At 42.6% G+C, this 26795-nt stretch overlaps 3 protein-coding genes across 8 annotated transcripts in view; 2 read left to right on the top strand and 1 right to left on the bottom strand.

The window, feature by feature from the left end:
- The first annotated feature begins 832 nt into the window (after positions 1 to 832).
- fbxw12 (F-box and WD repeat domain containing 12) lies at positions 833 to 4926 on the top strand. 2 transcript variants are annotated; one of them, XM_070911115.1, is made up of 10 exons: positions 833 to 931; positions 1038 to 1075; positions 1195 to 1361; positions 1448 to 1572; positions 2259 to 2465; positions 2552 to 2716; positions 2918 to 3128; positions 3866 to 4047; positions 4193 to 4323; positions 4468 to 4926. In XM_070911115.1, exons 1-10 carry the CDS (start codon positions 833 to 835, stop codon positions 4565 to 4567), a joined length of 1425 nt encoding a protein of 474 aa, XP_070767216.1. In that variant the 3' UTR covers positions 4568 to 4926. The 2 variants fall into 2 exon arrangements, with proteins under 2 accessions (XP_070767216.1, XP_070767218.1); XM_070911117.1 differs by having other exon boundaries at positions 852 to 931; positions 1211 to 1361.
- Positions 4927 to 5084: 158 nt separating this feature from the next.
- Positions 5085 to 8570, bottom strand: ptpdc1b (protein tyrosine phosphatase domain containing 1b). The gene is made up of 10 exons (XM_070909851.1): positions 8534 to 8570; positions 7873 to 8038; positions 7607 to 7687; positions 7371 to 7489; positions 7158 to 7295; positions 6508 to 7072; positions 6042 to 6402; positions 5540 to 5722; positions 5305 to 5415; positions 5085 to 5219 (listed from the first exon to the last, which is right to left on the bottom strand). Exons 1-10 carry the CDS (start codon positions 8568 to 8570, stop codon positions 5085 to 5087), a joined length of 1896 nt encoding a protein of 631 aa, XP_070765952.1.
- A 3849-nt stretch (positions 8571 to 12419) lies between these two features.
- The window catches only part of LOC139288635 (protein bicaudal D homolog 2), a 39874-nt gene continuing 25498 nt past the window's right edge, over positions 12420 to 26795 (top strand). For all 5 annotated transcript variants that reach the window (XM_070909983.1, XM_070909980.1, XM_070909981.1 and 2 more), the window contains exon 1: positions 12420 to 12917. In XM_070909983.1, coding sequence (XP_070766084.1) covers positions 12678 to 12917 — 240 coding nt within the window. In that variant the 5' untranslated portion in view covers positions 12420 to 12677. The remainder of the gene's footprint in view (positions 12918 to 26795) is intronic.

Below are 26795 nucleotides of genomic sequence, written 5' to 3'. Positions count from 1 at the left end.
GCCCTCTTGTCATTGCGAGGGTGTCACAGGTAACCCTGGGGTGAGCAAGTGCGATTATCTCTTTCTCACAGTTCCTCTGCTACCCGCAGGTCTTGGCTATATATCTGGCTCATCTATCTGGGGCGTGTTCACAGGAGACATGGGGCCCTGCCGAAGAATCCCGCCAGGGCTGAATCTTAACACACACACACACACACACACACACACACACACCTCTGCTGTGAATTCACCTTGGCTGATTGGGATGGCTTTTTATTTGGTTATTAAGTGGGTCAGGGCTCGACATAAAGTGGCCGTAAGCTTATTTTTACGCAAATGTTTTGCTTCACTGAAATGAGCAGTATTTTTTTCAACATCTGCCAAAAAGAAGCATCACAAAAAACTGTAATATTAAGACAAGTAAGATGCATTCATTTTTTTTTAAGCAGATGAATTATAACCTCAAAAATATAGTCAGTCTGAATGATACTCTCTCTATATCAGTTAACAGGTGGTTAAATCACACATTTATGAGATTTAATACATGCTTTTTCGTCCTTTGTTTTTTTTATGTTCATATTCAAAAGTAGATTTCATCCACTTCTCGGTTTTATAATGCATCTGGTGCGCGCTACCTGCAGTGCGCCTCCGTCTTGGACATCTCTCTGGATCGGCTACCTTTTCTAATGGCGACATCTGGTGGCGCAGTGAAGCCTCTGCAGGCTAAAATCAAAACAAACCAACGCCCTTTGTCCCTGTATTCTTCCCGTAGCTTGCCTAAAAGTTGGAACTGTGTTGTGTTTGACGTCTAGGGACATAGTTGGTGAGAGGGTGTAATATTATTGATGTCAGTATGGACCGTCATCACCCGCACTTGATCAGTGATTGCCTTATTCATATTTTTACATTCCTGACGGAGGAAGATTTAATCAGTGCCTCAAGTGTGTGTAAGGTAAGGAGTGTCCAACTTGCGGAAGTAGCTAATGTACAACAAGAGCGAGACTATTATAATTCCTGAAAGTGTCTTACTTGTGTGTCATTGCAATTATATATTTTAGGATTGGAATGAAGCTGCAGAGACTCCTTGGTTGTGGAGGTGAGCTTTGTCTGTACTGTCATTTCTGTCTTTTCCAACGTGAGAGACGTAACTACTTAGATGATGCACTCGTGAATAATATTTCAATTCAACGTACGTAAACATCCTCCCACGCTCAGGAGGATGTGTCTGCAGCGCTGGAGTTTCTGTAACTTTGCAGTCTTGGGGAGCGAACATGTGAATCGCTCATGGAAGAAATACTTCCTGCGACGTTGCCACTTAGAGGTGAAGATGACGAAGGGCCGGTCAGGAGGTTACACCTGCAAAAGCCTCAGAGGACACACGAGTAAGCTGTCGCTGTCTGTAATCTCCTTTGCACGACTTCACCATGTCTCCCATCTCATTTTGTGCGTCTCGCATGCTGTCCGTCAGGCAGGGTGGTCGGGTTGGTGTACCTGCAGGGGAATTCAGCTCAGCTTCCTGACCTCTGGAGCAGCAGTGCCACAGTCTGCAGCGCCTCTACTGATGGTACAGTCCGAGCATGGAGCATCCCAAATGTCAGTGCAACACCTTCAGCATATCATCCTGCATTCTCAGTATAATTATGATTAAAGTGCTTGCTCATCTGCCTTAAATTGATTGTATGAGTTTCATGCAGTATTTACTGACAGTTCCTCAGACAACAACATTAAGTGTCACATGCTGTGAGTCCTTATCAGTCCATATCTAAAACTTCCACTTCCACAATACATAGTCACAATACAAGTTTTTTTTTCTTAGATCTGAGACGCCACAAAGTAAACAAAGTGAAAGTGACAGTGTTTGAATGGTAAATGATCTCACTTATATAGCACTTTTATACAGCTAAGTCTCATTCACCCATTCACTCACACATTCACACACCAACGGCAACCGAGCTGCCATGCAAGGTGCTGGCCTCCATCGGGGTCAACTTAGGGTTCAGTGTCTTGCTCAAGGACACGCTCTTACCAGCTTTACCTCCCGCGCGACAGTGCTAACCACTGCGCCACCATGCCGTCCACATGCGGGCATCATACTGCATTCAGACCTTTTATCTACACTAAACCAGTGATACGAACTGCAAGCCACATGTATGCAGGTGTCATTCCTGCTAAACATTACTGAAACAGATTTTCTCCAATAGTTCCCCCTCCTTGGATGAAAGCTGCGAGCAACCGGAATAAATGCCCTTAACAAGACATTTCACCTTTTTTTCTCTCAGGGTGAACTCCTGTGGCGCAGTCCTGCGCAGAGTCCTTTGACAGGGATTGTTAGTGATGAACAGCATAAAGTTGTGATCACAGCAGACTCCACAGGCCTCGTCAAGACCTGGCAGGGTCAGACTGGCCAGGAGCTGGCCTCCTTTGCTACTGCATCGCCACACTGTACATTACTACAGTACAATGTCAACAACAAGTGGTTTCTGACTGTAAGTGACCTCAGAATTTCTGAAAATAATACAGTATCTCTTTTTCTAGTAAAGTAACATGTGCTTCTCATTATATCATCTTCTAGGTTGGAACCAGTCAGGGATCTGTGTGTACGCTAGCTGATTTAGCTTTGACTAAAAAGTCCAGCATAATGGTATGTGACACCTTTAAAGTCAACATACTCCTAGTTTCACCCGACAAGAAATGGATTACGGCTGGAAGCAAGGACAATGATGACTTAAGTCCAAAGGTATTTCTTGTTGTCTTTGACAGCCTGACTTTATGTTTGTGTTTCCTGCTCTGGTCTGTTCTCGTGTGTGTGTGTGTGTGTGTGTTTTTTACCACATTACCTCTGTGCAAATGACACTGTGGGAAAATAGGTGTTCATAGATAAGAACAATACAACATTAATATACCTTTTCTTTATTTCTGTTGTTTGGTTTGTTGGAAGGTGATTTACACTGAGAGTTTGACCTCTCCGTCTGAGGACGAAGATCCTCTGTGCCAGTCTGTGCCAGTCACTGGGTGCCAGGCTGCTGTCTTCATACCCACCCAGTCTGCCAGACTGGCCATCATCCACCACAGCGAACACCCAAACAACAAAGCCCTCACTGTCTTCGATGTCAGCATTAAAAAGACTAAGTACAAGTCAGAGATCCAGGGTGAGGACTGAGATATGTGCAGATTGACTTAAATATGCTTTAAATGTGATGCTGAATCTTATATTAGCTGTAGCATTTACATAGCCATTAGAAAATTGCAGTTTGTTGGTGAATCAGGAAAATTCATTATTAACTGCAGATATTGTTAAGCTGCTGGTACGGACACTGCTAAATTCGATCCATTTGTCATTGTGTATTTTGCTTATTCTCATGCCAACGCTTCAAGACATTTGTAATACAGCTACAATGGAATTTACTAAAAATGTCTATCTTAAAGATCCGTTTTAGTGTCGGCTTTTCCAAAACTAGAGAACGAGGGCTTGTTCAACAGACACCGAGAGAAATTCATCAAAAAACAGGAAAGAAATACTTATTTCCCCACTGACAGCAACCTCAATTGACCAGTATGCAGTGCATTCACAAGATGTGTTTTGAATAAGTAGCAAGAGTTTTCTCAACTGGAAAACCTGTCACACCTACTGTAGTTATTGCTATCTTGACATACACGTTTAACACACAATTGAGCTCATACCTGTTGTATGTGTTCTGTCAAAGGTTATTCTGGGAAATTCGTATTTACCTACGAATTGAAATAGATGTAAGTTTAACAAGTTGAGTGAAAGTGGGTACCCCACACAGAATGAATCCTGAAATCTACAGTTTAGGGGTTTAAAAGGTGCATTTGGCAGCACATACTGTGTTGTGCTGGTATAATTTGGAATCTCTTCTCATCTTAGTCCAGCAGGTGGAATCTTTCCCCTTGATGCCGAACATCAGGTCCTCACACATCCTTCTAGAGGCCAAGGACAGCAACTGCTTAGTGATGGCAGCTAATCAGGAGCTATGGGTCTACTCTCTGAAAGGAGCCCTGCTTGCTAGCTTTAAAGAGCATACTATGCCTATTTCTTCTATATGTGTGGTAGGCTGTTTTCTCATTTGGAAAAGAAATATCCCTTCACCTGTTGAAATCGTGTGTTTCATACAGCACAACATCCCCTCTGTGGGAAAAGAGCCATGTATAAGTGTCTGAAAAGAACCAATTTGTGTTGCCTTCACATTTACAGGATAGCTTTCGCGTGGTGACAGCATCTCAGGACCTCTCCTTACGAGTGTTGACTTGGAGAAATGACAGAGACCATGGGTTGACCCTGGAGAGCCAATACCACTTACTAGGAGGCTCTCACACAATGTCCAGGTACTGTCTGCTGTGTGCATTAGCATGGGTATACTGTACTTATAATGCAACAGCCCAAGTACAGAAATGTTCTCTGTGTCTTCATGTTGCCTTGGCAGTCATTTCCTAATCATGGTACTTTCTGTTTTGTGCCCTATGTTCTAGAGGGTTCACTCACGTCGCCTGTGACTACTCCAGCATTGTAGCCTCAGCAGAAGGCAAAGATGGGAAAGATGTCTTAAAAGCTTTTTCTTTCACCTCCTGATTATCACTGCTCCATAAAAAGATGCCTATAAGAAGTTTGCTTTTATTATGAACTGTTCATCATATCTGCTTACATCAGGATGCTCTTTGGTAAGTCTATGTTTACAGGAAAGAGAATGTAACACTTATTATAGATGAGAAATGGGATGGGAAAGGCATTGAACAACATGCTTGTTAAGAAAAGTAAAAGTCGGTACATGTATGGGTATAATGTTGTATAACTATGTTTTTGGAGCCGAGGTATGTATTAAATGTGACTAATCTTAAGGCATATTGTGTTGCAAAATATATTTTGTTCACCTATTCTTCAATATGTTACCTCCACTCACTTCTGAGGAAAGAAAAAACTGAGGCGTGTTATTTATGTATTAGTGCCAATAATCTACACACCATAAATGTATATATTTAGCACACATTACATGTTAAATAATGTTGTCACAAGGCACAAAAGCATTCTTTTCTCTTTCATGCCACATGGAGGTACAGGCAGTGCACCACATAAACATGACTGGTAGTACCTATGTTAAAGCAAAGGGAGACGTAGGAGCTTGATCTGCTTCGATGGCCATGCATCTCATGTCCTCAAGGACACACCGTAGGACTGTTGTCATGGACTCGTACACTTTGCTTCCGTCCTCTGAGTTATTGTCCATCTGTTCAAAGCCAAACAAGATTCTCAAGTTTTTGAAACTAAGCCAATGACGAGAAGGATATGAATGATTGTATTGGTTTTCTTACCCAGGTGAAGGCCTTGATAGTACGATTCAGGAATGCGTTTTCAACGTCTTCTTGTACCGTCAGCATATGAGCCATACAATCTAGTATGCACTTTAATGTCTCTTTAGGGGCCTGGGAAAAGATGACAAGGAGGGTTTAACTAAAAGTATATACAGTATATATCCGTAAACTTAATTGTCCAATTCATGGTAGTTTTGCTGTTGTTTAAAATGTGAATCAGGGAGTATGTACGTACCTGGTTAAGTGTGTTGAGGACCGTTTGAGCATCAGTGTTGTCGGGATTCAGGTCTTTGGCTTCCTGGATGGAGATGACTGGCTCTTTAAGCTGCTCCAGCCATGCCCACATGAGTCCAGTGAGGATAAAGGGATCCCGCTCCATACACAACCTTTCCCAGCCACCTCCTAAGTTCAGTTCTGCCTGCACACATTCAGACAATGTTAGACCCTGTCCGCCTGTATGTGACTGAGGCTACTTATTCAGACATGTTCTGGTAGGGCACCTATGTGTAGGATTTGTATGGCATTATATTATCTTTGAAATTATTCTAGACTAGGGTGCATGCAATGATGCCTTTGTTGTAACTGTGAATTGTAGTCTCTTATGAACAGCTAACAGCTGATGTAACTGGCATTTTAGCATAACATCAGCCCTTGTGATGGACAAATTCAAGCGTTTACATAATTTTTGATGCATTTCTATATGCAATACTTCCACAGCACTGGTATGGGTCAGTTACCTGCCAGGCCAAGACTTTGGTCTTGTGCTCTTCTTCCCCATCAAGAAAAAGGTCCACTGCTAGAGCATGTGCCACTAACAACCTCCTGGCATCCAGAGACAACTCTGACTGCAGGGTGATGAAGGGCACCTCTGACTTCTCTGAGAGCTCCTCTTCTCTACCTTGAGACTTCATCCCATTCATTGCTAACTCTTCCCTCTGCTCTGCCTTCCACCTGGACAACATGCTCCCCTTTTTGGTAGATTCATTGTGTCCCACAGACTCACTACGTAGGATGATTTTCCGCTTCACTTTCTTCAGCAGAAGGGATCTATCTTTTTGGTTTTCTACATTTTTGATTTGCCAGAGTGAGCCTGTTGAGCTCTGTGAGATGTCAGACGTGTTGCTATTCCAACGTTGACAGTGGGTTGCAGTGGGTGCAGCGGCCACGGGTGGTGGAATGGACATTTCAGCATTACTCTGTGACAAGGAGCCGAGAGGTTGTGTAAGAAGGTTGAGCTGTGAGCCTAGTCGTCTCAGGTCGGACTCACTGTAGCTCAGACTTTTGCGATGGTAGAAGATGGTTGGCTCGTTGAAATGTCTGGGTAAGGTGAGGGTACCTGGTAAGCGGGGCTCCTTTGCAAATACCTCAGGGCCCATCTTCTCAATGATGCTAAGAGTCATCTCTATGTCCTGAATATCAGGGGCCTCCAGAATATCTTCCTCAATCACCTGTCGATTCTCTGCAATGTCCAACAGCAGCCGAGACACTAGCTGGACAATCTTTGGCAGGTGCCTCAGCTCCTTTCTCTCATAGCCATGCAGTATGTGTCTCTGGCGGTTCAGATACTGGGACAGGGTGACTGGGTTAAATCGAGGCTCAGCACAGGAAAATACACTCCTCAAAGGGGCAAGGAACTGGACAAACTGTCTGACACAACGCAGCTGACCTCGGGTCTGGATAGAATTCGGGCGTTTAGCACGTACGTATGAAATAGCCTGGTTAGCAGTCATCCTGGTAGTGAAGGCCAAGAAACTTGCTAACAGCACACCTGGAGGAAAGAAAGGGGAAAGCCTTCATTGTGTATCACTCCCGAAAAGTCAAAACACTTTATACAACATTCCTTACAAATCTACCTGTTCTGCCGAGTCCAGCGTGACAGTGGACTGCTATCTTTCCCTCCTGCAGTGCGAAGGCCATGACCTTCACCATGTCCAGCACAGTGGTGAGGTTGGCCACTCCATAGTCACTCCAGCCAAAATTGTAGAAATAAACTGAAATGATAAGATGTTTTCAGTTAAACCTGAGCAACAATACAGATTCATCACTAATTATTGTATAAAGCTTACTGTTGTTTTCCATGAAGACCTCTGGGCGGTATGAGAAGCCGCTCTCTGGCTCCAGAGGGTTTCCGCAGCTGGCATGTTCACCAGGTATCTGTAGGTTGATCACTGTTTTAATACCATTCCTTGACACAAACACACACGCACAGAGACATGAGCACTTCATTACTTTCATCTCCTCAGATGCTGTGTGTTGTTAGTCAGGAAGCTGCTGAAAGACCTTAAAACAAAGTTGTGTATACCTTCTGAACTGATCAATGATGTTATACTTCTCAATGATTTCTGTTGAGGGTCTGGACATAGCAAGAAGATGATCAGTAACCCTAAAAGAAAAAAATTTAAAAAAAGGTTAAAGGGGTGTATATTACATAGTAATCCACACCCTTCTCAGTCCAACTAACATGGTTTAAGAGAAAATTTAAAAACAATTGATTGACATAGATCATTTGGAAACGTGTAGTGTTTAGTTGTACTATCGCAATTACTAAGGTAGAACAAGAATGTGTACCAGGATGAGTAGAGGCCTTTTATGGCCTGTTGGTCATCACTCCAGTAACTTGGGTTGTCATACTTGCAGGCTTGACCTCCACAGCCTATTGAGCATTGCATATGTCCAGGGATGACATAGCGTATAGCTTCTCCTACTATTGTGTACTTTGCCCTCGGGGCTCTGACTGAAAGAAAAGAAGAAAAATCTGATATTACACCAAAAGTCGTTAATCTAACATTTAAGTGATATAATTGGCATGTTTATTGTATTTAATTTGCTCTCAAAATGTAAATTATGTAAAATCTAATAAATATTAGATTAGTGTTTTCTCAGCAGAGTAAACCAGTAAAATACTATTAAAATCCCATGAGAAGTTTTCATATCCTTAGAAACTATAGTGCAGTACAGAGACTCCACCAAATGTAGGTCATTCTGTTACACCTACTGCAAATAATTAAGATCAGAGGTGAGGGCTCACTTAGAGGTGTCTAATCCTTGTCTGGCATTGCAAATCTGTCATCAGAGCATTACAGTAAAAATAGCCACTCTTCTGGCACATTTGGAATGCATTTTAATGTAGCATTTTGGTTAAATGAAAATGGTTGTAGCTGCCCACCTAATTGACCTTTGGTCATTGACAGATACATTTTATTGATGACCAACTACCATCCTTACTTACTGTATTCCATCAGAGATCCACCTCTTGTCTCTGCCATACGAACAGTCATCACATCCACAGTCATAGTAGAGCCTGCACATACATATATCTACCTTGTTACACTATATTACACACTTAATCATATGCATTCTGTAAACAATTGGAGCAGTAGGTCTTACCTTACACCTGAAATACAGTACTATAACCAGTTTCCCAACAGAATCTGGATAAGGCATCCCATAAATAAACCGGAAAAGGTTCAGTTTGAGACTGAGAGATCAATATCTTTTACACATGACAGGACAAGTTAGAGAGAATCACTTACAAATACACATTTTGATCAAAGACAAACATCGTAAATCATATTCAGTCAAATGTAAAGCTGACATAATCCATTTTAAAGGATTGGCAAGCTGCTATTCGTAACTGGTAGTTTTACCTCATTAGCTCATCACAGTACAAAATGAATTACCACTCTACAAGACTGGTAACAACAAATAACTTTGAATTAGCAAACAAGGAAAGAAATGCAATCAATCTAACAATAAATACGACAAAATCAAATCAAATCAGTTTATTTAATTAAAAATTAATTAATTTTTAAAAATGATTTACCTGTAGTAAGTGAGACGAGATGCTTGTATCCATCATCTCGGGAAACAAATGGTTCACAGCTACAGTTGCCAACATTTCTGACATCAACCTCCTCAGCTCTGACGTTGTCTCTCCCTCTCCAGCTCTGTGGAAAGTCAATCCTGTGGCCTCACTTGATTTGATTCGACTCAGATTATCCCTGTGTGGCGAGGTGGGGCAACACAAGTACCCACAGGACCCTGTGCGCTCCTATGTGGAAAGCCATCGATCTCACGAGAATGACAGATCGAGTACCGGAATATGTTTACCTCAAGAATGTGTTGAAAAGTAGCAGAGATTGTGTCCTTTGCAATTACCTCCATGCACAGGTTCCTCCAGTCTGTGGCTCTGGGGGGAGAGCAGGGCTATTCCTGACTCCTCCTGGATTAGACTACTAATCTTATTACTGTGCTGGTATAAAATAGAGCACCCACTCCTCAACAAAAACTCATACTGTAGCCACATCACTATTACCTTCTGCTGGACTGTTATGATATACAATGACCTACAATATATTCTGTTGTCATTTGTAAACATCTGTCCAACCGCTCACCTGACCAGATTCTCAACTTGTCTAACGTGTTTGATTAATGATATGCATGTTAATTGTTGTGAATAACTACGGATAGATTTGGGATTTTTGTCATGAGAGAGATCAGAGAATTTCTGAAATCAACACACTTCAACTCCCCTACCCCACTGCTACAAATAGTGGGATCTTAATGACATAGCAAGTAGATAAAATCTGATTGGCTTACCTCGCACCTGGGTAAAGCTGGTTACGTTTAGGTTACTGAGGAGAGATCAGTCTATGATGTACAGCATTTGGAAAGACTTCAAAGCCAATAATCCCAATGCAATCCTAAAATGTTGCTGTCAGTAATATATATACAAAACTACTAAGCTAAATGCCTGACATGTACTGTATATAGGGTGAGAAAAGGCCCAGAGTAAATCATAGGCATGACTGTGATTTTCAGGCATATCTCTCCAGTTTTACTGTGACAAATGCAGTGAAGTGCAGAGCCAAGAGCCAACCATAGGATGCTGCCTTATGATTCTGAACAAGAGTAAAGCACAAAACAAGAAAACAAACTAAGACAACAGAAAACACACCAACATTTCACAAAACAAATAAAGAAAACACAATTCACAACATGTTAACACCCAACTCCACTCCACTGAGCTGGTTTTGATAGTGTTAAGAATTAATAATGGGAAGGATACTTTGTCCTTCTCCATTTTGTGAAATGTTGTTGTGTTTTCCACCTGTAAATTATAGGTTGCAAATGTAAAGCAACCCAGACAGTTCACAGTTTTTGTTTGGCAGATTTCATGACAGTTTGCAGAGTTAAGTGTGATCACAGTAGGCAGACAAAAATCAAAGAAAGACACTGTTCCAACCAAATTAAATCGATGTTCACAGTCACAAGGGACAAAACAAGTATCCTTGTATGAAACATGTCTTGTGATTCCTTCAAACAGGCATGTGATTTCAACTGTCAGGTGAGTACACTCTTATCTGTGACACAATAGTTTCCTTTAAGCCGTAGGTCCATATTCCTAAATCTCACTACGCAGTAAGAAGTATTCAAATCCTCAATTTAAGTAAAAGTAGCAATACCACACTTTAATGATAAGTGAGGTCATTCGTTTACTTTAAAATACTCATTACATTACAAGTAAATGTCTTGCATTTAAAATGTTTATTGAGTAAGTATTATCAGCAAAGTGTACTTAAAGTATCAAAAGTAAAAGTACTTGTTTTGCAGAGAAATGGCCCCTGTGAGTTTTTTTTATTACATATCTTACTGGATTGTTAATATGTGCATTAATGTGTTAGTAGCATTTTAATGATTTAGCTGGTCGAGGTGGAGCTAATCTACTTTATATACTGGTAGATAGTTTAATATTTAACAATGCATCATATTTTATACATTCATCATGGAATTTGTATGAGATTTTAATCTGCAAAGTAACCAATGACTCTAGTTGTATAATGTTTCCATCTGAGATGTAGTGTAGTTGAAGTATAAAGCAACATAAGATGGAAATACACAAGAATTTCCATTTTAAAGTACTAGTACGAGTTTTAAGTAAAGTACAAGTACATCAAAATTGTAAAATTGACATTTTGACTTGTCATAGCAGAAAAAGCAAGAAAATTACAAGTGTAAATGATAACACCAATGATGGCTTTGTTCCATTTAAGTGTCCCTATAAGGAAAGCCAATGAACCAGCATGCACAATAACAGGGCCCTGAAACCTGCACACCAAAATAGAATGCAGCCATAATTAATGTTAATAATTTCACCCGTGCAAAGACATGTCAAATTGTCTACCTTCGAAAAAGCATAAATGTAAGAACAAAAACGACTATAAATCTGAATATTTACTTCTAAAAATGTAAAATAATAGAAATTGAGTTAATGGAAATAGGGAGGTGTAGGAACCAGTGTAATCTCTGAGCCCTTCATAAATAACGTTTTAAAAATATCAGAGTGACGTAGCTAGCTTAGCAAGCTAATTTGGCTTGACTTGAAATGAGACCTTTATGTGTGGCTCCAGTGACAAAATGTGTGAACACCAGTGGCAGACATGTGAATATGGAGTGCATTTACCTGAAAATATTAATTCATTAACTTTTCCGACAGATGGCAGCAGATATATGTGTGGCAACTGCTACAGAGCAGCCGTTGGCCTGTCTGTTCGTTCTACTTCTATGGCAACAAACGGCTCTGGCAGAGATTTCCGTGCTCCACATAAGCAAATAAACAAAGCCTAATGGGAAATGAGTTCAGTTCCTGGTGTCGGCAAACCGCTTTCGTTGGCTTCACGTACAACAAGTACTGCATTTCCCGACAACCACTGCTGCCCTGTAGGAGCCGTCCCAGCTGGTTGCGTAGGTGCATCGCATTTCAGCAAACGGACGGTTCAGCTGTTTCAAACAAGCCGGTGCTGACAGCATGAACATACCGGAAGTTGAAAGTTTTGCCTTCAAAATAACATCAAGAACGCTGATATTTTAGGAAATGATCAATGCTTTTTTTCACACTACATGTACCCCTTTAAAGGTATTTTTATTCCCAATTCAGTGTGAAAACAAAGTAAAATAAACCTACAGCCACACACGGCCTGAAGCCTATTTTCGTCGACAAGAGTTTTATTTTGAAAGTAAAAACCAGAAGTTGTAAATTCCTTTTCTAGTCAAGGCTGTTGGTACTCCCGCTCCGGTGATATTGCTCCGACAAGCCGGGGGAGAGGTGAAGGAAACGCAGGATCTCAACGATGGAGCAATTTTAAGAGATAACGACGAGCTCCCCCGTCGGAGATCATTGAACAGAGTCATCTACATGACCAAAGAAACAAGACCGGCAACGAGAAACGCAAGCGTAACAATCATGCAATTTAAATACAGACGAATTTGAGCAGCCGCTTCTTCTTCAAGGTTACACCTCTTGAAGACGCCCCATCATCCCCGTTGTCGCAGATCAACTGGCGTGCGTTGGTTGATCGTCACCGGTACCGACCATGTCCGTGGAAGAGCAGGGCTACCCCGACGCTGTGATGCTGCTGGAGGCCAGGCCGGAGTGGATGCGGGCAGAGATCGAGCGTCTCTCCCGGGAGCTGAGTGAGACCACGAACGAGAAGATCCAGGCGGCGGAGTACGGACTGGTGGTGCTGGAGGAGAAGCAGCAGCTCAAACAGCAGTACGATGACCTGGAGATCGAGTACGAGGCCGTCAGACAGGAGCTCGACCAGCTGAAAGAGGTAGGCTGTGTTATAAAATCCCACAATATGCCTGATAAATAATAATATCATCTAGTAAGTATAGGCCTCATGCAACAACCATAAAACCATGAACCTAACATTTATTTTGGGGCGTGTTCCCATTTGTTACACTGAAAAATGAGTTGCCATTGACCTTGTAATTTATTTACGGTATATGTGTCCTCACTACAATGTCCAATATAAGGACTTGGTTTGCTGTGACATTTGGGCAGGCATCAGCCACAAAACAGCTATCTGCCTGTCATCCTACAAGGTCAACACTGCAAGATGAGGAGGGGATGCTTCCTCTGTAGGCTGCTCCACACCCCACCCCCTCTTCACTCTCGGTGTCCCCCATTGCACTGCCACCTTTATTTATTTATACAGCTCTTATGGCTCATTCTTTAAGACATTCCTGTCTGACTCACAGCTAGTCTAGGCCTAGTGTGTTTCCACCCCCACTCCAATATCTTAATTTTGAGTAGACCTGCAGACTGTACAGATATGACTATTATTACAGGCTTAGCTGATCTACAATACTTTGCTGTACATATTTGATAGAGGACATAACAAAATGACATGTATATGTTGAGATCACATTCAAAACCAACACCTTTTAGATGTTTGATGGGCATTGGATATCTTGTCAAAGTGTCTCTCAGCTGAGATGGGCCCTCCTCTGCGAACGAGAATTACCAGTTTAGTTGAAAGGGGTGGTTTGAATTTTGAACCTTTCCCGCTCAGAAGAGAGAGGGATGAACAACTTGCAGTGGAAACCAAGCGAGTAACGACCCTTTGGGAATGGAAAGAATGTTGAGTGACGGTTCAAGCTGGGCTAGAGAGTCAGATAAAGGATGTGTCTGTTTTTTCTGAACAGTGGCCGGACTTATTCCCTACTGTTGTCCAATTTTCTTCACCAGGGCAGCAGTTTGTCATGTTTGTCTTGTGATTTAGAAGGAGAGAAGGATGGCTTTAGAGTGACGTAAGGCAGACAGGCCCGCCAACGGCTGCAGCCTCTGGATTTTTTTTGTGGCCACAAGTAGTCATGGAAAAAAAACAGATTCCCGCTTTGACACAGGCTTGGTCATGGTTGCTCACATCCTCCTTTTCAGATATGAATTCTTCCTGTGTCCTCCCACTAGGCCAGACAACCTATAGCTGAGAAAGCTGACTTCATTGGTAAACCCCTTATTTCCTTGCCAGAAACTTGCTCATCTCTCCCTTGTGTTTTTGTGTGTTTCAGTAGAGAGACACAACATGCAGAGAGGTTTTCAGCTCTCTGCTTCTCCCTCTTCTCTGTCAGTCTTCCAGTGCCCCTCTCGTGTTGTTGTTATTGCTGAAAGGAGGAGGTCTCAGGGCTGTCTCAGCAACTCCTGCTCAGTTTCCCATGCATGTCTTTGGCAAGAAGGCCTAGCTCTGCCACAGAGGAATGACAGTATAAAAAGCTCTGAATAGAAGAAACAGACTGGAAACGGTCTAAAAGAGTAACCATGGCAGCAAACTGAAGTGGATAAAAAGGAGTGGTGGCATCAGTGGAGATTTTTCTTGGTTTTTCAAAATATACCAGTTGAAGTCTTGTTTAAAAAAGAGGTTCTCATTGTGAATCTGGTTGGACTCTTGGATTGTGTCTGATCTTTCTTTCTGTGTCATAATGGAACACAAACATCCATCTGTGTGGGCAATAAACTCAATTGTTTGCACAAAGTTGCAGCAGAGGTTCTTTCTTTTGCCTCAGGGTTGGGTCATACTGGTTGTAGATCACTGGTCAGATGTTAAGCTTTGAAAGGCCATAGCTATGTCTTTATCTTTTATCCCTCTTTTATCCCCCCCCCCCCCCCCCCCCGACCCAGCCTCTGTATGAAGGGCAGAAGTGATGCTATCACAAGAGAAATACAAACACATTCTTCTGATATCCCTCTCCACTTCCTCTTTATTGTCTGTAGAAAAACAGTAGGTAGTGGGGAGCAAACACAAGATAAGCTACTGTCACAGTAGGGGCTAAAATTAAAGCTTATCTCAGTGGTTGGTTTCCGCTCAAAATCCAAACTTATAATTCAAGATATCATTGTGAAAAGACAAATGTCATATTAATCAGACTCACAGTTGTCTTTTGTTGCTCTGATTTGTGGGACGTTTTGAAGTAGATAGGTCAAACTGTCAAGTGTGGCTTTGTCTGCAGCTGTTACAAAAGCACATAAGACAGTTATTTCTTTGGTCAAGTATAAATGCCATGTTCTCTTTGGTACACGACTACCATTTACACTGATAGACTGGCGACAATGTTTGTCCATTCTCTTTTTGAGAATGTCTGGGAGATTTGAGGAGCTGAACACTGTATCCTCTCCACTGACCCTAAACCCATTCTCTCACTTGCTGGTATGCACAAACACAGCCTAAAAGAAAATGGCTCAGATTTATGTCTAATCGTAGTGATTCAAATGCCCAGATACCACTCTTTTGTCTAACGCTGGACGTCAACAGCCAATCGCAAATCATCATGACGGTGAGCAAACTTCCACTAACATTTAGCCAATCCTCACCTTCTCACCTACCCTTGGACAGGCCACTAATATTCACACTCAAGCACACCCCCACATACACGCTACTCTTGAGGAAGATGGAGGAATTCTGTGCACTGCTGTTGCTTAGTAACGGCACAGCTCTGTGCCTTAATTTGAGCAGCCGTGCTGCTTCCTCAGCAGGTGTTGCTTTTGAGTGAGTTTGTGGGTGACTGCAGAGGGATTGTCTCACAGCCAGCTAGAATAGTACACATACACACGATAATTGTCTAGGAGCAACCAATGTATTGGTTAATGATATTCATAGGATGTCCCTCTCTGTTTTCTGATGTATCTTATTTGTATGTATAACATTTCTTATGGTCTATCATTGGCATGCTCCTGCATCTGGTATGATGGCCCCTTATCCTTATCCATGTTCTCCCTCTTTGGCTTCACTGAAAAGAGGTTGAAGCAGTACATTGACTATTTTAAGCAATAGTCACCATTTTCTTGTAGTTTGCAGTGAACTTGTCTGACAGAGGGATCCATCTGCTGGTACATTATAGTGAATGTGAGTCACGTGGCCCACTTCCCCTCTGCTACCTCCTGGAGATCTGGACTGTAACACTGCTAAGACTTTACATGTTCACTTGCCTGATCATGCATTGCTTTGTGAGTATGCAACTTTTCCTCAAGGAAATTTTGACACACAGTGTACTATATATAAGTCAACGGCTGATTTGTACATAATAAGCTGCCCACTCTTCAAACTGAGCTCTGATAAAGGCACCCTTGCATGCTAAACTAAACAATATGATAACGCTGTGTGGACTTTTACCCAGTTATCATGCAGATTGCAGAGTACAGTCTCAGTCACAAGGCAAAGTAGCTAATGGCATTATACTACACTCTAGCAGTGAAAGAGCATGAGGTGGTGTTCCCTTAGCTGTTGTTGATATTCTTAAGGTAAGCCATTCACAGTCGACATCATGTGCCACACCTCCAACTGTTAATGCAGTTCTGACGGATGTGTCGGCTCCTGCATATAGAGGCTTTGGTATCTGCAGTGGGCTTGATGTTTAGCCCCTTGGCCTGCTGTAAGTCTGTGTGAATGCAATGAGATAGGACACAGTGGCCACAAAGACGTCATCTTCTATCCAAAGACAACAGACCCATAGAGCATCCCACAGTCCTCACTTTTAATATTATTTGCTGCTGGTATACTGGTTCTGTCTTTGTCAGACAGTTAGACAATGGCACTTCAACAAAGGTCCAGAGCTCCTTGGGTCCTTGTTGCACTGCAGCGAGTGTCAGAGACCACACTGAAGTCATTTGGTCACACAGAGACCCTGTTCCTACCCTGCAACTCTCCTATCGATGTAGTGGCAGCTGTGTACTGCGTTGTGGAATTCAACCAGACAATCAGAACCCTAAATATTGTTAAGCTCAGTAAAACCTGGGTTCTCTGTGCTCGGCTCGCTGGCCCTTTGTGTGTTTGAGCCAACTGGGGTTAACGGGTCTTGGGTGTCACAGACGAAGAGAGGGTTAAATGCGCAGAACACAGTGTATGACAAAGGGGAGGTTGAGAGAGGCGTCCCATTGTGGTAACATTTGAAAGGATTGGTCACTTTTGTTCCTTTTGAAATGGCAGATCACTAAAGGATATATCCCAATGTCCTTAAACAAAGATATCTGGTGTGACTCTAAGCCCTTTCTGTAGTGTTAAATGGGTTGGATGCTGATTGGACGTCAGTAGAAAATACGAGGAGGACACAAAACCCATCTGGTCCCTTATATGAAGAGTCATAAAGTCAGTCTAATATTATCGGATTGCCACACCAAGCTATGTTTCATCAACAGCTGCTCATCTCTCACCCCCATAAGCTTTCTTTTTTCTTTTTTCTCACTTACTTCAGCCACTCTTGTAGCTTATCACAAACTCGCAGCCCTTCCTAATAGCTCAAGACATCATCCTCAATCACTGTCTTATTTCACTGGGCTTTCAGTCCGTGGTCAGTAATATTTTTGACTCTATCCGTGACCTAGCATATGCTAAACCTTTCAGCATTGTTTGGGGTTTTCTGATCCGGCCCTTTTATCCATGTCTTTTGCTGGACGGCAAGTCTACAGTTAAGGGGTAATCTTTTCTAAATGACACTAAATAAAGTCCCAAATCCCCTACCCTCTGGGCCTAAGAGGATGAATCCCAGCCGCTATGCACAGGGCTTACGGAGGTCTGGGAGTCTGCCAGGCCTAGTCACACTCAGCAGCCGGGGACAGGTAGGTGCATTTTGGGGTAAGGCTGCACAGAGGCTGTCAGCTGCTCTTGGGAAACTGCCCTGTTCTCCATGTCCTGGCCCAGTAGCCTACTCCAGGGGCTGCCAAGCCTAGCAGTCTGTTCTCTGAGTCCTGTCAGGCCTGGCACTCTGCTATGTGAATCTCAGCCTCAATAAGGATGTGCAAATTACTGTAAAACCGACCCACACAATAATTTTGCAAAGAAATTTCTACTGTAAAATTGCAAGAAAAAAGTTGTCCAGACAGGCTGGTCTCTCCACAATACCCACTCACATAGACTAATGTAGCCTTCTGTGTCACAGAAGGACGACCATATGGTTCTGCAACGTAATGAAAGAATAATTCCGCCCTGTTTTAGGTAAAATGGCCCACTGTTAATCCATAATGATTTTAAGAGCTTTTGTCTTTAACAACAAAATACCATCAGCACCCGTCCACAGTTCAAGCAGAGGGCATTTACTCTGGAGCATTAGTGGAGGGCTGTTTGAGTGTTCCACATCTCAGTGGGTGAATTGTTTGGGCTGCTTGGAATGTTTTTGGTTAAACACCCAATTCTTTTTGGAGTAATATGGAGTGGGTCATCTGTTCTAGGAAATGTAGATGTTTAACAATATTGACAAAGAGGCCAGGAGTGGGACAGTTTTTTGAAGCCTTTAAACTTGCTGCCAGTAAGATCTTTAGGAGGTAGGCATCATCTGTATGTACTCCGTCAGGGATATGTCCAAGATAGATGGATGTGAATGTTGTACTGATACTTAAACCTTGGGTTTTTGAGATGATTGTTGCTACTTCCTTCCAGAAAGTCTGAATAGAGGGACAAGACCAGAAAACATGAGCATGATCAACCAAGATTTGTCCACATTCCCTCCAGAAGCATAGCTGAGTGCCAGTTTGTTAAGACTTCTGTTTGGGAGTGATAAAAAAACAAAAGCGAATGAAGTTTCTCTAGGTTCGGGAGTTAGTGAAGGACGACTGTGTTTCCCAGGCATTCAGCCACATGTCTTCAGTTATTTCAATGTCAAGCTCTTTTCCCCATAATTGTTTCAGATGGTCTGTAGTGTCCTTATTCAGTGATGTGATGCCATGGTGTAACTTGCTTGTAAGACTTTTATTGCTTCCTGAGTAGATAAAATGTAACTCAAAAACAGTTGAGCAGCAATGAAGTGGATTCTTTTATTTAAATATTTACTATTTACTGTACTTGATCCCCCATATTGTGAAGCCTACAGTTACAGTTATTATACATAGTTATATTTAAACACCCTAGTGTATAACGATTTCTTTAAAACATTCACAGAAGTCAAAAATGCATGTAGAGCAGTGGTATGGCAGCCCAGCAGGGTCATGATTCTACTAGCGTAATCCAATTACTGAAGACTAGCGCCAGATCAGACAGTAGTCCAGCTAAAAGCAGAGGATGAGGTCATAGTAATGGCTGTATACCTCTGGCAATACAACATGGCTCACTCAGGAAAGAGGCCAGTCTCCAGTTTCCCTTCTCCTACATCACATTATGACCATAAACTATTATAAATCTGTCAACAAAGAAGCCAGTGTGCATGCATGTGACTCAGCTAGATGTGTGTATGTGTGTGAAACACAAGGCTACTTATTCCGTCTCTCCTACATGTCCGGTTGTCTTTATTGTGTAGTTTCACTGTGTCTCTTGCATCCCATTTTGTAATTTCACCAACTGATAACTAAACCAAGCCTTTACTTTTATCAACACAAATAGCCTATTTTTGGTGTTTAGTGCACATGGTCTGTATTGGGAAACAAAAAACACTAGCTTGTGTGTTAGGTAAGTTTGCTCCACAGTAATACTACCTTGCTGTATAAGCTTTTGGTAACTCAAGATACCATGTTACATAATATGTGAGATAGATACTCTATTTTCCTGTTGAAACATATGGCCCTAGGCCTATGAAATGCTACTCAGTTTAGTTAAGGTCAACTTAACCAGTTCAAGGTAGGCCATATTTATTTGTATTGAGACACCGGTGTCTTATATAAGCAGGTGAATCAGCTTGGCATGTGGGTAGAGCAGTAAAGTTTGGGACTGAGTTTGTTTTGAACCTTGAGCATTATTCCAGTCTGAGGATTAAGTGCGTGGGCTGTATCAGATTCCCCACAAACCATCCTTATCTTCTCTGCCACAGAATCTAAGCAACAAGATCGACACAGAATGACACCCTCATATAAAACACGTCAATGGCCTCTCCAGAATAATTGATTATGGCTTTGTGTTTTGATAATAAATCTTGTCTATAAGTCTTACTGAGTCTAAGCAAAGCTCTGGTCTATCAAATCTTCCTTCTTCCTTCTATTGAAATGAAGTCAGGACAGCTCTGCATCCTGTTTACTTGTGAGGAGTCTGGTTTTTTATAGAAAACAGGAAGTATGAAATATGGCTCTTTATCAGTCCGGATATCCTTTAGTGGATCAGAGGAAAAGACCACATGAGGTTAATTTGGCAAGTCACTTCTGTCACCTGTGTTCAACAAGGAAAGTCTCAACAATACAGATTTGTTTGAATGAGGGATGTGCTTGCCTTCCCCAGTGTGTTAACATCAACACTCATTATTCTGCATTTCCTTAGAGTGTTCTGGCCATTTCCAAGGCCACAGAGATATGAACTGACATTCAACAGCCATAAAGAGTCACTTAGCTTTAGATTTACTTTTTAAAATATTTTGTGCTTCGAAAGTTGTTCATCAGTATTTTTTTTCCAAATAACGTTTGCTCAGTCACCAGCAGAATTAGTTAACATCCCAGATGCTTTGGGGACTTTTTAAACTGGTTAGAGGTGGAGTTTTCACCAGCAATCTAAAACCACATCTAATCTTAACGGACATAGCAAGCAATCAGAGAAACACAAATGTTGATGTCCTTTTAATGACCTCTTGAAATCAGAAGTGCACATTCCCCATATTTTGGGACGCTTTACTTTCTTGGGCTTTGACACACGTAGAGTATATTGAGGTTTTTCCCCTAGGGGTATTTTTATCCCCTTGAGCTGAAGGGAATCCCTGGAGAAACAAAAGATATGAGATTGGGGTGCAACGCTCCTTGCTTATTAGCATATATGAGCAGGAATAAATTTGTGGTAGCTATAAGTGGACAGATGGTGTGTGCCCCAACTCCACCCCTAGATATACACACACACATGCACACATATCCAAAGGGTATGACTCGCCCCACCCATATCCTCCAACTGAAGGGGAGTTTTGTTGTGCAGTTTCTTCTCTGCAGTTTGTCCCGGGGCATTCTCTGGTTTGGTGCCGTACATGAAGAGATCAGGGATGAGATGTCGACAGATAGCGTTCTCTGTTTACATGAGTACATTCTGGCGCACCCCTCTCTGGTTCCTCTGAAATTCTACGTAGTCCACTCATCTCAATTATCTCCTGACTGGCAGAGTAGTGCCTCCCATCTCACCTAAATTAATTAAACTACAGGGCAGATTCTGAGAAGCACCTCCTCGTTTTAATAGGCCATCTATTCAAACATTAGCAAACCCATTTTCAAAGGGTTGTCCCTTGGCCCTGGGGCTCCTTTTAACTTCAACACCATGGTGCAATCAGAGAACAGCGGTATGTCTACATTCTCTCCACACTCCCCGCCACCATCCTCCTCTCCTCCTCCTTCCCCAGGCTCCTATTGTAAATAGGCTAGTGTGTCTGGGTCCCCCTGTCGCAGTGTGTCGTACCCGAGTCTCATGGAGCCCACGCTTTGAAACCCTCAGGCGTGGTTGAACAGGGGAGAGTGAGGGAGGCACTGGGAATAGAAAAGGGGCAAAAGGGAGGGGAGATAAGAAGACAGAGTTGTATAGTCAGGCAGGGGGCTGCCTGTACAGCAATAACAACATTAGAGTTTGGGCTCAGAGGGAGCAAGGAGAGGAGGGGTTTTAATTGGATGTGTGCCATTCTCTCAGGGGTCCTTGAGAAATGGGAATAACAGACAGAGAAAGGGAGAGAAGTTTTGGATGGGAGGGTACCAGCCAAAGCCTGGGTTTCCTGTGAGAACCAGCTCACTCCTTTTTAGATGGGAGAAGAATAGGGGTTCCTCTATCAGCTGGCTTAATAGGTTTAAAGTGCTGGGACTTTAAGTAGAGAATAACAAGCTATCTTTTTTCTGTACAAACGTAGCTTAATAAATATGTATCTCATAAAAGAGCAGTGTTTCCAGTATTTGTTCAGCATTGACTTGAGGGCATTTTGTTTTGGCTTATCTTTCATCTGTTTTCATTGTTTGACTTGAATGCTCTGTTGTTAGAGGTATATGTATTGTAGAGTTGACCAAGTATTTTTTGAACATGGAATGAAAGAATGTATTGTGCAATTGTATTGTGCAAACCAAAGACAATCATGTATCTGCTGTATTCAGATGCTGGTTTCTATTTAACCTTCAGTACTTTATTTACACTATTATGAGCACAGTGGTGGTGAGGCTACTGAGCCCCCACCTCGTTCTTTACAAACTGACATGGCCTCATACGGAAGGCTTTCCACCCTGACCCATGATTTAACCTCCCTGGTTGAGAGAACGTGTGCACACAGTCACATACAGGATTTAATTACTGCAAATGGGGAAGGGAGGTCATTAGTCTCTGTCTGGCCGGGAGCAAGGGCAGGACTTGCCCAAGAGACCATCTTCTGCGTTTGGGAGGGTGAATGAAGAGATAGGAGAGGGGAGTTAGGGACAGCACATAGAAGGGATAGAGAGATAACTTTAGCCTCGTTTGGGCGTGGAGGTTTTTGACAGAGTACATCAGTAGTGATGAATAGTTGCATTCAGGTGGCAACATATGAAGCAGAGTAGATGGAAAACCTCAGGAAGAAGGCAAATCAAGTTTCTGCAGTCCCTCCCCCATCCTGTCAATGCTTCACCCTGATTGATTAGACATGTCTCTGCACTAATGGATGAGTCTAGGATGATGGAGGGAAATGCACTGAGGTCTCATATACAGCATTAATCTAATAAATGATTATCGGTAAGGGTCAATGGCGGCAGGTTTGATAAGAAAATTAACTGTGAACAAATACACAAACAAATAGATTCAATGTCTACTTCAACTTCTCCCTTCTTCCTGCAAACCTGACCTTGGACTTTGGGAAAATAAATGTAGGCGTGTGTGGGTGTCTGACTTCACAAATGTATGCATTTATATGTGTGTGTGTGTGTGTGTGTGTGTGTGTGTGTGTGTGTGTGTGTTTATGTGTGCCTGGCCCCAGCTGTGGCCCCAGCTGCTCCCCTCCTCTGTCATTTATGGCAGTAACAACAAGAGACTGTTCAGCTGTGGAGGTCATATGTAAAGGCTCCGCAGGGAGCAGTGTCTTTTGGGAAATATGCTGAAATGCATACTAAATAGAGACTCAGTCCGATTCACTGCTTGCTTGCTGTGATGTAGGCTTGGCCAGATAGCAAAGAGCAAAAACAAAAATACTTCAAAGCAACCTCAGACCGGCAGGCTCTTTGTGCAAACAAATCTCGTATTGGAGAGACATGGGACATGGGTGAGGACTGTTGCCAGAGAAAGAGGGAGGAGAGCAAGCTGTGCTAGGCTGAGCTCTGAAATGGCCATCTGTGTCGGTGGCACCCTCCTGCCCTGCCTCTACTGACCGCCTCTCGCTCTGTCACTGTAATTGGCATAGTAACCATAACGACGGCTGTTCCCCTGGGGTGCGGGCGCGTGGACCTGGGAGATCTCATCCAGACACAGAGTGTCAGGCAGAAAGGGGAACCGACAGCCTGACTACAGGCAGGCACAGATAAGGCAGTCTTTGCATTGCAAATGATTGCGGTTGTGAATGTCCAAAGCTGGAGGTGGTATAACAGTGCGGTGATATGAACGATGATAAAGAACCCAGACTCCAGTCCAGACGCCGATATGGTGGTGCAATATATCAGACCTATTGAATCTCTGCTCTCCCTGGAGAGACTGGCTTTTTCCTCCATTCTGTGGCAGATTTAGCAGCTGAACAATAGAACCAATAAACAGCCGGGGATAAACAGATGCTTCCTTGTGATTAATTGACTGCTAAGATTTAAATACTGAAGTAGAGTAGAGTAGACAGAAGTAGACTTTAAAACCTTGTGGTTTCTCTCACATTGCACAAGGCAGAACAGACTTTTAAACATTTTTTTTATTGTGTCATAGAAGAGAGAAACAAAAACAGTAACTCGAGTTAAGACAAACCTTCTCAGGAAACACTTAACCCCACCAAATTCTGCTTTTTCTGTAAATGTTGATAGTGGAACATGGTTTGTTTTTAGGCTTAGCTTGTATTTCACGCATGAGTGGTGTGAAAATGAACTTTTCTCATTGTGCTACCTATTCTATGACATGTAAAAGCCGCCTTCATCTTATGTGTCATGTACACTGGAGGCTAAATAAACTGTGCTCAGACCCAGGTTCTTTAGCTCACTGCCAGGGGCATAATGACCGTGTTGACCCTCTAATAACACAGGAGTCAGTCCGTGAACACCCACAGTATAGAGCCTTCAGTCTGACGCAGACAGTGTAATGGCAGTGTGGAGCTTGGTTGTCCTCCTTTTACAGGTGTTTCACCTTATTAAAATAAAGAATTCTCTCGGAGCTCCTGTCTTTGTAGACATGTAGAATGTAGATTAGTCTGATCTGATCCAAGACCAACTTCACACAGAATCTCTAATGCTGACTTGACTGATTAGTGGCCCATGTGAAGTCGGAATAAAATATGAAATGTAGTTTTCCCTAGCCAGATCTCATGAAAGCACTAACTAGCGCTTAATCATTACACCCTGATGTAAGCAGGGAGAATTTCTGTAGAGATTTTGTATCACTGAGCTCCTGCAGCCCAATTAGGCTATTCTGATATTTTTTATGGACGACTTCTTCAGTGAGGCGGGTAAAAGGCCTCATGAGTCTGATTAGTACGCTGCTCGTTTGCAGAGATCTTTGTGTGTATGTGTGTGCGTACATGTGTGTGCATTCAGTGCACGCATCTACTTTCTCCCAATGGCTCCGTCCCCTCTGGCTTTCTCTCTTTCTCTGCCTTGCTGTGCAACTCAGGAGATCCACAAGCTGGCACAGCTTTGTGGCTGTTTTCAGGAGGTTCACGCCCTTCAAGTCTCACGATGAGAGTATAATGTTAAGCCAGTCTACTTGAGGCTAAATCATTTCTTTTCAAGGAAATGTGTGTATCGTAAACTCACATGTGGGTATGTTTCTCTAACCTCTGCATTCTTATATTCTCTGTAGAGCTTGCCTTTGGCATGTAGTGCATCCCCTGTATGTGTCGACAACATGAGCTGCATGCAGTGTTGTCAGAACCCCTACAAGGCTTTGAACACCTCTTCCTTCTTTATCTCAGAAGGCATAGCAAGCCTCATCATGTCTGAACTACCAGGTGCTGCAGTATGGCTGACTGCAGGGCACACTGGGAAAATTGGAAATGGGTGTATGTGTGTTGAGTATGTGAAATTGTCCAGGCCTGCGTGTAAATAATAGCCCAACGGCTCTATGCAATGCAGTGAATCAATGTGGCTCTGTGCCAGGCAACAGCTAATATCTCTTCCTCCCTCACTCGCATTTCTCTCACCTTCTTTTCTCCTTTCTCCTTCTGTTTGGCACATAAAACGCCTTGCATGCATCTTACTGTTAAATATGACAGTTTCTTCTACATATTCTAGAATTACTCCCCTTCTGATTTTGTCATAGAAAATCCCTGCTTGAAAGGTCCAAATTTGGAGTTGCTGATGAGGTGAGAAACTGTCAGTAAAGCAAGACGGGGAGAATCCAAACCAGTGTGAGCGTTAATCATAACCTCCATGGATTTGTCAAGGGATGAAAGCGAATCTCTGTCTTTTCCATTTCCATCACACCCCCACAGAAGAGTAAAGCCTGACGTAAATAATTAGCTTCTCTGTTACTCATTATAGAAAGTGTCATTGGCTTTGGCATAACATGCACTAATCAGCAACAGTGCGTTCAGTAAACTCAGTTAACTAAAACAAGCATGCCACGTGACATGTTCCTCATGCATTCCTCACAGAACCATGCTTACACAAATAACACAGGGAGCTATTATGTCCTAAAGAAATAAATGAAGTATAGTGCAGTGATGATGTTTATTGTAGAATAGTGGGTCAACCTATGCCATATGCCTTTTAATGTTGTGCCCCACGAGATCTGTATTATGAACAGTTGATAGTGGATAGCTAAATATAGATCAACACACCCCTCGAAGCAATCCGTGCCCTTGAAGTCGCTGGCTGAACAGAGATGGAAAGGGAGAAAGAGAGCATGTCTGTTTATCATCACAGACTGTGATTCCACGTGAGCTGTGATTCACGAGGCAGGAGAATCTATTCAGTGTGGGGTTTTTTTTCTTTTTCCCGCTCCACCTCTCTTCCTCCGCAGTCGCCTACAATGACACACTGGCCGGCCTTCAGTGTTGCTGGAACCCTGCTTTGGCATTTAGGGTCAACCCCAGCACTCCGGCCATCTGTATGAGTAACTAAACTGATCTACAGCGTTATATTGTTCAGCATTTGTCAGAGCCTGTCTTTGTCATAGCCCAAGAATGCTGCTGAAGAGACTTAAAATCTCAGCTCAGCGTCAGCCCACTCTGGCCCACAAGTCTCACCAAATGCTTTCTCATATCACATTTCTGCATCTTGCAGTTGTGTCGGCTGGTATTGCACAGTAGGCATGCCCTGCTTTGCCCTATCTGGCATCATCTAGTGAGATTGTCATGTTGGCATTATGCCTCAAAATCTGTTTGGATAAGGGAAGCCATCTCACTGACATGTTTACTGCCAGTGTTTATGTGTCTGGAATTCTGGTTTTACTCTCCTCCCCGGTTTTGTCAGTCCTTGTCTCCGGGTTTGTGTTTGTGCATGTCTTTTTATTTCATTTCTGTTTCATCTTGAGGATGTAGCAACCTACTTAGAGCTAAGCGAAGGATAAGGTGAACTTCTTCACTATTCTGATTGCACGAATGGAAGGTGCAGGATTTTCAATCTGGCTCAGCAACAAAGCAGCTGTCTGACTCCTCTCTGTCTTATCCTGTTGCCATATCTCCATTTATGTCTG

The sequence above is a fragment of the Enoplosus armatus genome, chromosome 8, assembly GCF_043641665.1.
Source record: "Enoplosus armatus isolate fEnoArm2 chromosome 8, fEnoArm2.hap1, whole genome shotgun sequence".
NCBI lineage: Eukaryota > Metazoa > Chordata > Actinopteri > Centrarchiformes > Enoplosidae > Enoplosus > Enoplosus armatus.
The sequence above is the reverse complement of the archived record's forward strand: the minus strand, read 5'-3'. Positions and strand labels throughout refer to the sequence as shown.

Coding starts and splice junctions, on each gene's coding strand:
- fbxw12 (XM_070911115.1), top strand. CDS start 833: ATGGACCGTCATCACCCGCACTTGATCAGTGATTGCCTTATTCATATT. Junction 1,076..1,194: donor GAGACTCCTTGGTTGTGGAG/GTGAGCTTTGTC, acceptor TCCCACGCTCAG/GAGGATGTGTCTGCAGCGCT. Junction 1,362..1,447: donor AAGCCTCAGAGGACACACGA/GTAAGCTGTCGC, acceptor GCTGTCCGTCAG/GCAGGGTGGTCGGGTTGGTG.
- ptpdc1b (XM_070909851.1), bottom strand. CDS start 8,570: ATGGCAGAGACAAGAGGTGGATCTCTGATGGAATACA. Junction 8,039..8,533: donor TGGATCTCTGATGGAATACA/GTAAGTAAGGAT, acceptor CTTTTCTTTCAG/TCAGAGCCCCGAGGGCAAAG. Junction 7,688..7,872: donor AAAGGCCTCTACTCATCCTG/GTACACATTCTT, acceptor TTTTTCTTTTAG/GGTTACTGATCATCTTCTTG.